This window comes from Cetorhinus maximus, chromosome 5 (assembly GCF_964194155.1).
Source record: "Cetorhinus maximus chromosome 5, sCetMax3.hap1.1, whole genome shotgun sequence".
NCBI lineage: Eukaryota > Metazoa > Chordata > Chondrichthyes > Lamniformes > Cetorhinidae > Cetorhinus > Cetorhinus maximus.
Window position 1 is genome coordinate 74892119 of NC_135883.1, and position 12298 is coordinate 74904416.

General features: G+C 43.0%; 2 protein-coding genes across 11 annotated transcripts in view; one reads left to right on the forward strand and one right to left on the reverse strand.

Annotated features, from left to right (window-relative positions):
- The window catches only part of pfn4 (profilin family member 4), a 30886-nt gene extending 30583 nt beyond the window's left edge, over positions 1 to 303 (reverse strand). For both annotated transcript variants that reach the window (XM_078542060.1, XM_078542056.1), the window contains exon 1: positions 177 to 303. In XM_078542060.1, coding sequence (XP_078398186.1) covers positions 177 to 233 — 57 coding nt within the window. In that variant the 5' untranslated portion in view covers positions 234 to 303. The remainder of the gene's footprint in view (positions 1 to 176) is intronic.
- The window catches only part of fam228a (family with sequence similarity 228 member A), a 56298-nt gene that overhangs the window by 300 nt on the left and 43700 nt on the right, over positions 1 to 12298 (forward strand). For 6 of the 9 annotated variants that reach the window (XM_078542052.1, XM_078542055.1, XM_078542047.1 and 3 more), the window contains exon 2: positions 4300 to 4452. In XM_078542052.1, the coding sequence (XP_078398178.1) occupies positions 4324 to 4452 (129 nt within the window). In that variant the 5' untranslated portion in view covers positions 4300 to 4323. Of the gene's footprint in view, positions 1 to 4; positions 352 to 4299; positions 4453 to 12298 lie in introns of those variants that run through there. The other 3 variants (XM_078542051.1, XM_078542053.1, XM_078542049.1) reach the window with 3 other exon arrangements.

Genomic DNA, 12298 nt, shown 5'->3' on the forward strand with positions numbered 1-12298 from the left:
TCTCTCCCCCCGTTGAGTTTCATTACTTGACCGTTGCCACCATTAACCCTGCGATGTTATCAATATTCGAATAATTTATTTCCGCCTCTCCCCGGAGCGCGCACAGTTGTAAACCCCATCGGACAACATCCACCCCAGTTTGTTAAAAGGCACCTTGTTGTGGTGCGGGCACCTACCGAGAGCGAACTCTCTAGTAACTGAGTCAATGGTGCTAAACTGGAAAGTCCGGACATAGAGACTGAATCTGAAATCGGTGCGAAAACGGCGCTTGTAGCTTACATACTGGACAAAAGGTGTTACAGAGGATGCAGAGAGGGCGGGTTTATGTTTGACGAGCTTTATTTGCTAGAGGTACCGGGATTTGGTAAACATGACAAAAATGCGTTTTATTTTCCGTACTGAGTATTATTTATGATGTCAGGATAGTGTCAGAGCAGCCTTATCGTTGTAAGTTTAAAAATCTTAATTATATTTTTTTCAAAAGATGCTGGTTTAACAGTTCACGTTAGATTTATTTCAGGGTGCAATTGCCGTGCTGCTGTGAAGAAAAGGGGTTTGTACCCCTGCTCAAGTTCTTATATATCCTGAGTCACGGTGCCTTATTCCACTTTGGAGTCGGGTTCAATCCAGACTCCAGAAACCTCGCTGAATAATTTAACACCTTCATGGCCTTAACATCCTTGGTAAAGGAAGGTACTCAGAAATGAACACTGTTCCGTGGCCAAACCAATATGTGTGTAGGTGTCGCATTGGGTCTTGCCTTTATACCCAGTGTATCTATTTATAAAACTTAGGAGTCCCAGTGCTTTTTCTTTTACAGCATTATCAACTTGTCCTCAAAATTTTACATCTGTGTGTAACCTCTGAAGGACTCCTTTCCAATCCAAAAACCGTAATTAGTCACTGCTGTTTTGAGATTGATCAACAATTTATGTTGTCATATTGCATTAAATGCACCTGCAACAAACCTCATGTATAGCAACTTATTAAATGCCTTTCGAAAATCCAGATAAATAACACCCACTGCATTTCCTTTATCAATATACTGATTTATCCAAAGAATTAAATTTGTCAGACATGGTTTGCTTTTTACAAATGCATGCTGACCCACTTGAACCAGTTCCAAAGAGTCACGTTTGACTCAACTCCTAACTCTTTATCTGTCCACAGATGCTACCAGACCTGCTGAGTTTTCTCAGCACTTTGGATACTGGAAATCTGAAATAAAAACACAGTATTTTGTTTTTATTTTAGTGTTATATTAGCAGCCCTTCTAGTTACAAATTCATAGTGTCAATACTTTTTGGAAACTCATACAGTAAATTGCTACATTCCTTGTATCTAACCAATTTGCCACTTCCAAAAACATTAACTTTATCAAATGCAACCAATCCTCGATTAACCCATACACTCCTAAATGGTCACTAATTTTATATTGAATGAGGGATGCGAAGAGTTTACACTGCATTGGCAGAGGCATGCATTGATATCAGTCTTTTAGACATACTTCCACATAATGGTATAGCAGTATTGCACAGCCAAGGATTAGGGCCCTCTGGCCTTTGACATGGTTGACTACACCCTCCTCCTCCAAATCCTCTCCTTGGTCATCCAGCTGGGTGGACTGTACTTGCCTGGTTCTACAATGGCTTCTCTTCCTGCTAGTACAGTTATCTGGGTCCCACAAAGATCTGTCCTTGGGCCCCCTCCTACTTCTCACTTACATGCTACCCCTCACTGACATCATCCAAAAACAGTGTTTCCATACACATGTTGATGATTCTTAGCCCTACCTCACTGCCTTTCTCAATCCCTCCCTATCTCTAAATTGTCACACTGTTTGTCTGACATCCAGTACTGATGAGCAGATCTTTCCTTTAAATTTGGGAAGACTGAAACCATCATCTTCAGTTCCTGCCCCAAGCTCTGTCCCCTAGCCATCGATCCTATTCCTCTCCCTGGCCCCTGCCTGAAGCTGAATATTCTGTTTGGAACGTTGGTAACATATTTTGTCTGAGATGAGCTTCTGACCACATATCCATGCCAATACTAAGACCACCTATTTCCACTTTTGTAAGATTGTCCAACTCTGCCCCCTTCAGCTCCTAGAGGCATCGAGTATAAAAGCAAGGAAGTTATGCTGAACCTTTATAAAGGTCTGGTTAGGCCCCAACTAGACTATTGTGTCCAGTTCTGGTCAGCACACTTCAGGAAAGATATGAAGGTCCTTGAGGGGTGCAGAGGGAATTTAACAGAATGGTCCTGGGGTTAGGGGGTTTTAGTTGCAAGGTTAGGCTGAAAAGGTTGGGTTGTTCTCCTTGGAGCAAAGGAGATTGAGGGAAGATTTGATAGAGGTTTACAAGATAATGACAGGTTTAGATAAGGTAGACAAGGAAAATTTCTTCCCATTAGCTGATGGTACAATGAGTAGGGGACACAGCTTTAGATTTTGTACAAGAAATGCATGGGGAATGTGAGGAAGAACTTTTTTATGCAGTGAATGGTAAGGACCTGGAACTTGCTGCCCATGAGGGTAGTGGAAGCAGAAACAATCAATGATTTCAACAGGAAATTGATGGATACTTGATGGATATAAACTGGCAGGACTACAGGGATCGAGCAGAGGACTGGGACTGACTGGATTGCTTTGTGGGAGCCGGCATAGACTCGATGGGCCGAATGGCCTCCTGCGCCGTAAAGGACTCTGTGCTCTGCTGCTGAAACCCTCTTTCGTGTCTTTGTTACCTCCACACTAGACAACTCCAACATACTCCCAGCTGGCGCCTCATGTTCTGCTATTTGTAAACTTGAAGTTATCCAGACTCTGCCGTCCATATCCTAAGTCACATCAAGTCCCATTCACTCATCATTCCTGTGCTCGCTGACCTACGTTGGCTCCCAGTTAAGCCACACCTCAATTTTAAAATTCTTATCTTTGTTTTCGAATTCCCTTCATGGGCTCTCCCCTCCCTATCTCTGTAATCTCTTCCAGCCTCTCAACCCTCCCAGACATCTGCACTGCTCCAATTAAGGCATCTTGTGCATCCCGGATTCATGGGTGTGCCTTCAGCTACCTAGGCCCTAAACTCTGAAATTCTCAACTTGTACCTCTCTACCTCTACCTTGCTTTCTTCCTTTAAGATGCTCCCTAAAACCTACCTTTTTTTGAATCAGCTTTTGGTTAGTGGCTGTAATATTGCCTTCCATGGCTTGGTGTCAGATTTTATTTGATAATGCTGTTAATTGTATATCAATTGTGCTTAATTGTATTCTTCTGAAGGGCATTCATTGGAGACTCATCTGTGCTCATTTGAGCAGGCGAGAACTCTGATTGTTGGGTTGGAGATGCACAATATGTCATGTGTGCCTCTAAACAAAAGCTTCAAAGAGTACAAAGCCTTGGCTGCAATGTTCAATCCTTCACTGCCTAGCTACCTGAGTTCTAACAAATGTTCCTGTGAAGTGCCTTGGGATGTTTTACTATGTTATAGGTGCTATATGAATCAAAGTTGTTGTTGTTGAATGTGTTTCTTAATGGGCCAGGTGATTATTCATTTCATGCATGGTGGAGCTGTTCAGTGTTCTCACAGCCTGTTCTGACTTCTATAGGGGAATAGTGCTTCATAGATGGAGGAAGATCTTGTTGCATAGGTCTCTGGAAGTGGTTGTTCAGAGGCAGAATATACCTTTGGGTGCATTTACAATACATTGCGGTGTCACTTTGTAAGTTATTTATATTACATAGTGGGAAGCCTTGTATGTATATTTACTAAACTTACTAAAGAAATTACAACACAGCAAAAATAAGTTAAAATGCAACATTGTATTTAATGAACAGTTGAAACAGTGAATGAGCTGTAAGTATACAACCTGAGCCACCCACAATGTTTTGAGGTGACAAAATTCCAAATAACGTTGTTAGTACTTGAGTGTGTCCAGTCTTGCTCTATGGATATAATGAGTTCTTGTATTTTTGCTTTGCACAGGTGCTAAAGTTGATATTTGCATTCAATCAGGCTGTTTAACTTGAATGAAGTAGTATGGGTTTCCCTGGAGGTAAAAGACTTGTACTGCATGGAATATAGCCAAGTTTAGAAAGTGCTTAGAGCAACTCTTGAATGTTGGTGACAGAGCTCTTTCCTGGGCGGCAAAATTTGGAGTTGCAGACAGATGTTGTACAAAGAATACTGTTTGGTCTAAAACCTTAGGTTGAGAGGAACAGCATTAAAGACATCTCTAATCAAAGTTGTCAGGTCAGTGTTTTTGATTTTATGCTGTATTATTTTCATCCTTTTATAGATTTCTACTGCAAGCACATGTCCAATGAAACCTCTTTCAGCACAAAGGTATGCAAGAATAGAACCACCAGAAAAATGTCTAAGTACATCTGTTTGGTCAACAGAACAGAATTGTTTGGACTGGCTCTCGAGGAAGTCTTTTGCATATCTCCAGGTATAATAATTTTTAAAAAAAAGTGACTAGTAGTGAGGTTGCTGGATGCATACAGAGAAACTACATTAAAGTGCCAACAGGTAGATCAGAGATTTTGGTCAGTCACATTCTGGTGACCCTCATTCAGTGTTGCATTGAAGCTCCAGATGCTAAAACTGAGTTACGGATGGCTTTGATGAATTGCTTAGTAGGCTGTCTTAATCATAAGCAACTCTTACACTGATCATGATCTTTCTAGATGATCAAAAGCTGGGCGATACTTTTCACAATGACATGCAGTCGGCATCCTGTTGCTCCGTATGGCTTTGGGTTACGTTTGGATGTAGGCTTTGTGCAGCATAGAAAGTTGTAAAACTGCAGTAAATAGGACTAACATTTCTTGAAGATATTTGCACTTCTAGCTTTTCCAGCCATTTTACCAGTGTGTTTTAATGTCAGTTTTTTGTTGCTGAAGTGCATTTGTCATCTTTCTCATTAGCTTTTTAATGAAGTTTGGGACATCTGATCTCAGTGAAGCAGGTAAACTGATTAAATAGCAACTTTCATTAATTATAATTACGATACGTTTCCCAGGGGGTGCTCAGTAAAGTAGAAATGGATGGTAGACAAAGCCAATAATGTGATTCTAGATAAAATAATTGCTCAAGCTGTTCACAATCTTGTGTTAGATCAGTCCCAGTCAAAGCAGGGTATCTGGTTGCATTACCTTTTGACTATGGCTAATTTTAATAAAATTACTGCTTCACAGCTTGATCATGTGATGAATTTTTTGCTGAAAATAGTATCAGTCAGAGTGCTTATGTATTTGGCGAAACATTTGCATTAGTGGGTAAGACTATTATTTTAATGTTTAGTTTTGCTTGAAACACTTCTCTATTATGACCAACCTCATTAAGATCCTGCTCTGGTATGGTTACAGTGGATGTTTTCTATAATGTCATTAAATTGTTTATGCTCCATAGTGAAATAATTTTAGTCCCTATCAAATGAAGTATGTTTTATGAAATTTCTAAATCATCTGAAATATAATCCAATAATCTCTCAAATTAGATCTACACTTTTAGATTTAATAAGATTCAGAGCTAATTAGTCTTGAGTTTGTTTTGACTGAGATGGTAAACTATAATTTTCGTTATCAACTCTCTTACTAGCACTGTCCGCAAAATATTGCGGCATTGATTTTTTAGATACAGTTGCTCTGAAATGTCACCTTTTAGATTGAGTCTTCTCATTTTAAATCAGCTGTTGCTCAATGGTAACACTACCCTTTCTGAATCAGAAAGTTGGAGGATCACGTCCCACTTTAAAGCCTTGAACATGTAATCTAGTCTGACATTTCAGTGCAGCAATGAATAGGTGACGCATTTTGGAGATGCTGTCTTTCAGAACAGACATCAAACCAAAGCCCTGTCTGCCCTTACAGGTGGAGGCAAAATATCCCATGGTGCATTCAAAGAACGGGGGAGTCCTCCTTGTGACCTGAGCAACATGTAGATTTTTTTTATTCATTCACAGGATATGGGCTTCGTTGGCTGGGCCAGCATTTATTGCCCATCCCTAGGTGCCCTTGAGAAGGTGGTGGGGAGCTGCCTCCATGAACCACTGCGGCCCATTTGGTGTAAGTTGTTGTTAGGAAGGGAGTTTCAGGATTTTGACCCAGCAACAGTGAAGGAACGGTGATATATTTCCAAGTCAGGATGGTGAGTGACTTGAAGAGGAATTTCCGGGCGGTGGTGTTCCCATCTAACTGAAGCCCTTGTCCTTCTAGATTGTAGTGGTCATGGGTTTGGAAGGTGCTGTTGAAGGAGCCTTGGTGAATTCCTGCAGTGCATCTTGTAGACAGTACACACTGCTGCTACTGTGCGTCGGTGGTGGAGAGAGTGAATGTTTGTGGACGTGGTGCCAATTAAGCAGGCTGCTTTGTCCTGGATGGTGTCAAGCTTCTTGAGTGCCGTGGGAGCTGCACTCATCCAGGCAAGTAGGGAGTATTCCATAAACCCCGACTTGTGCCTTGTAGATGGTGGACGGGCTTTGGGGAGTCAGGAGGTGAGTTACTCGTCGCACGATTCCTAGCCTCTGACCAGCTCTTGTAGCCACAGTATTTATATGGATAGACCAGTTCAGTTTCTGGTCAGTGGTAACACCAGGATGTTGATAGTGGGGGATTCAGTGATGGTAATGCCATTGAACATCAAGGGGCGATGGTTAGATTCTCTCTTGTTGGGGATGGCCATGGCCTGACACTTGTGTGGTGTGAATGTTACTTGCCACTTGTCAGCCCAAGCCTGGATACCGTCCAGGTCTTGCTGCATGGACTGCTTCAGCATCTGAGCAGTTATGAATAGTGCTAAACATTGTGCAATCATCAGTGAGCATCCCTACTTCTGACCTTATGATGGAAGGAAGTTCATTGATGAAGCAGCTGAAGATGGCTGGGCCTAGGACACTACCCTGAGTAATTCCTGCAGTGATGTCCTGGAGCTGAGATGACTGACCTCCAACAACCACAACCATCTTCCTTTGTGCAGGGTATGACTCCGACCATTGGAGAGTTTTCCTCCTGATTCTCATTGGCTCCTTGATGCCACACTCAGTCAAATGCTGCATTGATGTCAAGGGCAGTCGCTCTCACCTCACCTCACCTCGGGAGTTCAGCTCTTTGGTCCATATTTGAACCAAAGCTGTATTGAGGTCAGGAGCTGAGTGACCCTGGCGGAACCCAAACCGAGCGTCTGTGAGCAGGTTATTGTTGAGCAAGTGCCGCTTGATAGCACTGTTGATGACCCGTTCCATTACTTTACTGATGATCGCGAGTAGACTGGATGGGGCAGTAATTGGCCGGGTTGGATTTGTCCTGCTTTTTGTGTACAGGGCATACCTCGACAATTTTCCATATTGCTGGGTATATGCCAGTGTTGTAGCTTGGCTAGGGGTGTGGCAAGTTCTGGAGTACAAGCCTTCAGTACTATTATTGGAGTATTGTCAGGGCCCATAGCGTTTGCACTACCCAGTGCCTTCAGCCATTTCTTGATATCATGTGGAGTGCAACGAATTGGCTGAAGACTGGCATCTGTGATGCTGGGGACCTCCAGAGGAGGCCGAGATGGATCATCCACTCGGCACTTCTGGCTCAAGATTGTAGCGAAGGCTTCAGCCTTATTTTTTGCACTGATATGCTGGGCTCCTGTATCATTGAGGATGGGGATATTTGTGGAGCCTCCTCCTCCTGTGAGTTGTTTAATTGTCCACCACCAGTCACGACTGCATTTGGCAAAGCTTAGATCTAATCTGTTGATTGTGGGATTGCTTAGCTCTGCCCATCACTTGCTGCTTATGCTGTATGGCATACAAGTAGTCCTGTGTTATAGCTTCACAAGATTGACACCTCATTTTTAGGTATGCCTGGTGCTGCTCCTGGCAAGCCCTCTTGTACTCTTCGTTGAACCAGGGTTGATCCCCTGACTTGATGGTGATAGCAGAGTGGGGGATATGCCGGGCCCTGAGGTTACAGATTGTGTTTGAGTACAATTCTGCTGCTTCTGATGGCCTGCAGTGCCTCATGATGGCCAGTCTTGATTTGCTAGATCTGTTCGAAATCTATCCCATTTAGCACAGCGGTAGTGCCACACAGCACGATGGAGGCTATCCTCAATGTGAAGGTGGGACTTTGTCTCCACAACAATTCTGCGGTGGTCACTCCTACCGACACTGTCATGGACAGATGCATCTGCGGCAGGCAAGTTGGTGAGGACGAGGTATGTTTTTCCCTCTTGTTGAATCTCTCACCACATGCCACAGACCCAGTCTGGCAGCTATGTCATTTAGAGCTCGGCCAGTAGTAGCGCGACCAAACCACTCTTGGTGATGGACATTGAAGTCCACCACCCAGAGTACATTCTGCACCCTTGCCACCCTCAGTGCTTTCTCCAAGTGGTGTTCAACATAGAGGGGCACTGATTCACCAGCTGAAGGAGGTGGTATATAAAAACATAGAAAATAGGAGCAGGTGTAGGCCATTCGGCCCTTCGAGCCTGCTCTGCCATTCATCATGATCATGGCTGATCATCCAACTCAATGGCCTGTTCCTGCTTTCTCCCGATATTCTTTGATCTCTTTCGCCCCAAGAGCTATATCTAACTCCTTGAAAACCTCAACTACTTTTTGTCATAGCGAATTCCACAGGCTCACCACTCTCTAGGTGAAGAAATTTCTCCTCATCTCAGTCCTAAATGGTCTACCCCATGTCCTCAGACTGTGATCCCTGGTTCTGGACTCATCTACCATCGGGAGCATCCTTCCTGCATCTACCCTGTCTAGTCCTGTTAGAATTTTATAGGTTTCTATGAGATTCCCCCTCATTCTTCTGAACTCTAGTGAATATAATCCTAATGGATTTAATCTCTCCTCATATGTAAGTCCGCCATCCCAGGAATCAGTCTGGTAAACCTTCGCTGCACTCCCTCTATAGCAAGAACATCTTTCTTCAGATAAGGAGACCAAAACGGCGCACAGTGTTCCAGGTGTGGTCTCACCAAGGCCCTGTATAATTGCAGCAAGACATCCCTGCTGCTGTATGCGAATCCTTTCGCTATGAAGGCCAACATACCATTTGCTTTCTTTACTGCCTGCTGCACCTGCTTGCTTACCTTCAGCGACTGGTGTACGAGGACACCCAGGTCTCGTTGCACATTCCCCTCTCTCAATTTAATTCAGTTAATAATATGCCTTCCTGTTTTTGCTACCAAAGTGGTAACCTTTATCCACATTATACTGCATCTGCCATGCATTTGCCCACTCACTCAGCTTGTCCAAATCACACCGAAGCATCTCTGCATCCTCCTCACAGCTCACCCTCCCACCCAGCTTTGTGTCATCTGCAAATTTGGAGGTATTACATTTAGTTCCCTCATCTAAATCATTAATATATATATATTGTGAATAGCTGGGGTCCCAGCACCGATCCCTGCAGTACCCTGGCATTGGAATGCCTGCCATTCGGAAAAAGACCCGTTTATTCCGACTCTTTGTTTCGTATCTGCCAACCAGTTTTCTATCCATCTCAATACAATACCCCCAATCCCATGAGCTTTAATTTTACATGCTAATCTCTTATGTGGGACTTTGTCGGAAGCCTTCCGAAAGTCCAAATAAACCACATCCACTGGCTCCCCCTCATCAACTCTACTAGTTACATCCTCAAAAAATTCCAGTAGATTTGTCAAGCATGATTTACCTTTCGTAAATCCATGCTGACTCTGTTTGATTCTGCCACTGTTTTCCAAGTGTTCAGCTATTAAATCTTTTATAATGGACTCTAGAATTTTCCCCATTACAGACGTCAGGCTGACTGGTCTATAATTCTCTGTTTTCTCTCTCCCTCCCTTTTTAAATAGTGGGGTTACATTAGCTACCCTCCAATCTGTAGGAACTGTTCCAGAGTCTATAGAATCTTGGAAGATGACCACCAATGCATCCACTATTTCTAGGGCTACTCCCTTAAGTACTCTGGGATGTTGGTTATCAGACCCTGGGGATTTATCGGCCTTCAATCCCATCAATTTCCCTAACACCATTTCCCTACTAATACTGATTTCTTTCATTTCTCTCTCTCATTAAACTTTGTGGTCCCCAACATTTCTGGTATGTTATTAATGTTCTCCTTTGTGAAGACGTTACCAAAGTATGTATTTAGTTCGCCAGCCATTTCTTTGTTCCCCATTATAAATTTCCCTGTTTCTGACTGTAAGGGACCTACATTTGTCTTCACCAATCTTTTTCTCTTCGCACGCCTATAGAAACTTTTACAGACAGTTTTTATGTTCCCCACAAGCTTACTCTCGTACTCTATTTTCCCCTTCTTAGTCAATCCCTTGGTCCTACTTTGCTGAATTCTAAACTGCTCCCAATCCTCAGGTCTGTTGTTTTTTCTGGCCAATTTTTATGGCTCTTCCTTGCATCTAATACTATCTCTAATTTCCCTTGTAAGCCATGGTTTGGCCACCTTTTCTGTTTTGCTTTTGCACCAGACAGGAATAAACAATTGTTGCTGTTCACCCATGCACTCTTTGAATGTTTGCCATTGCCTATCCACTGTCATCCCTTTAAGTAACGTTTCCGAATCCATCATAGCCAACTCGCGCCTCATACCATCGTAATTTCCTTTATTAAGATTCAGGACCCTAATCTTAGAATCAACTTCATCATTCTCCATCTTGATGAAGAATTGTATCATATTATGGTTGCTCATCCCCAAGGGGCCTCGCACAACTATATTGCCAATTATTCCTTTCTCAATACACAATACCCAGTCTAGATGGCCTGTTCTCTAAAACAAAAACTAAGTAGAAATAGGAAAGGGGTGAAATATAAGCTTAAGAAATATTCAGGTTATATTTCACCCCTTTCCTATTTCTACTTAGTTCTGTTGAAGGATCATGAGGACTCGAAACGTCAACTTTGTTCTTCTCCGCCGATGCTGCCAGACCTGCTGAGTTTTTCAGGTATTTCTGTTTTTGTTTTGGATTTCCAGCATCTGCAGTTTTTTGTTTTTATCTTTGGCCTGTTCTCTAGTTGGTTCCGCAACGTATTGGTCCAGAAAACCATCCTGTATGCACTCCAGGAATTCCTCCTCTACAGTATTGTTACTAATTTGATTTGCCCAATCTATATGCTAATATAGATTAAAGTAATCCATAATTACAGATGTTCCTTTATTGCTTGCGTCTCTAATTTCCTGTTTAATGCCATTCCCAACATCACCACTACAGTTTGGGGATCTATATACAACCCCCACTAATGTTTTTTGCCCCTTAGTGTTTCTCAGCTCTACCCATAGAGGTTCCACATCGTCAGAGCTAATATCTTTCCTCAATATTGTGTTAATTTCCTCTTTAACCAACAATACAACTCCACCGCCTTTTCCTTTTTGTCTGTCCTTCCTGAATACTGAATACCCCTGGATGTTCAGTTCCCATCCCTGGTCACCCTGTAGCCATGTCTCTGTAATCCCGACTATATCATACCAGTTTACATCTATTTGCGTGGTTTTTTCATCCACTTTATTGCGAATGCTCCTCGTGTTTTGGCACAAAGCCTTAAGGCTTGTCTTTTTAACATTACTTGTCCCGTGCCCACTATTTTTCACTGAGGCCCTGTTTGATTTTGGCCCTTGATTCCTCTGCCTATCACTTTTCTTATTCCCCTTTCTGTCTTTTGTTCTTGTTCTTGATTCCCCCTCCTCTGACTCCTTGCATAGGTTCCCATCCTCCTGCCATTTTAGTTTAAACCCTCCCCAACCACTCTAGCAAATACTTCCCCTAGGATATCAGTCCCGGTCCTGCCCAGGTGTAACCCGTCCGGTTTGTACTGGTCCCACCTCCCCCAGAACCGGTCCCAATGTCCCTGGAATCTGAAACTCTCCCCCTCACACCATCTCTTCAGCCACATATCCATCCGATATATCCTGCTATTTCTACTCTGACTAGCATGTGGCACTGGTAGTAATCCTGAGATCACTATCTTTGAGGTCTACTTTTCAACTTACTTCCTAACTCCCTATATTCTGCTTTTAGGACCTCATCCTTTTTTTACCTATGTCATTTGTACCAATGTGTACCATGACCACTGGCTGTTCTCCCTCTCCCTTCAGAATGTCTTGTATCCGCTCTGAGACATCCTTGACCCTAGCACCAGTGAGGCAACATACCATCCTGGAGTCTTGTTTGCGGCCACAGAAACGCCTGTCTATTCCCCTTACAAATGAATCCCCTATAACTATTGCATTCCCACACTTTTTACTCCTTCCCTGTGCAGCAGAGCCAACTGTGGTGCAACGAATTTGGCTGTT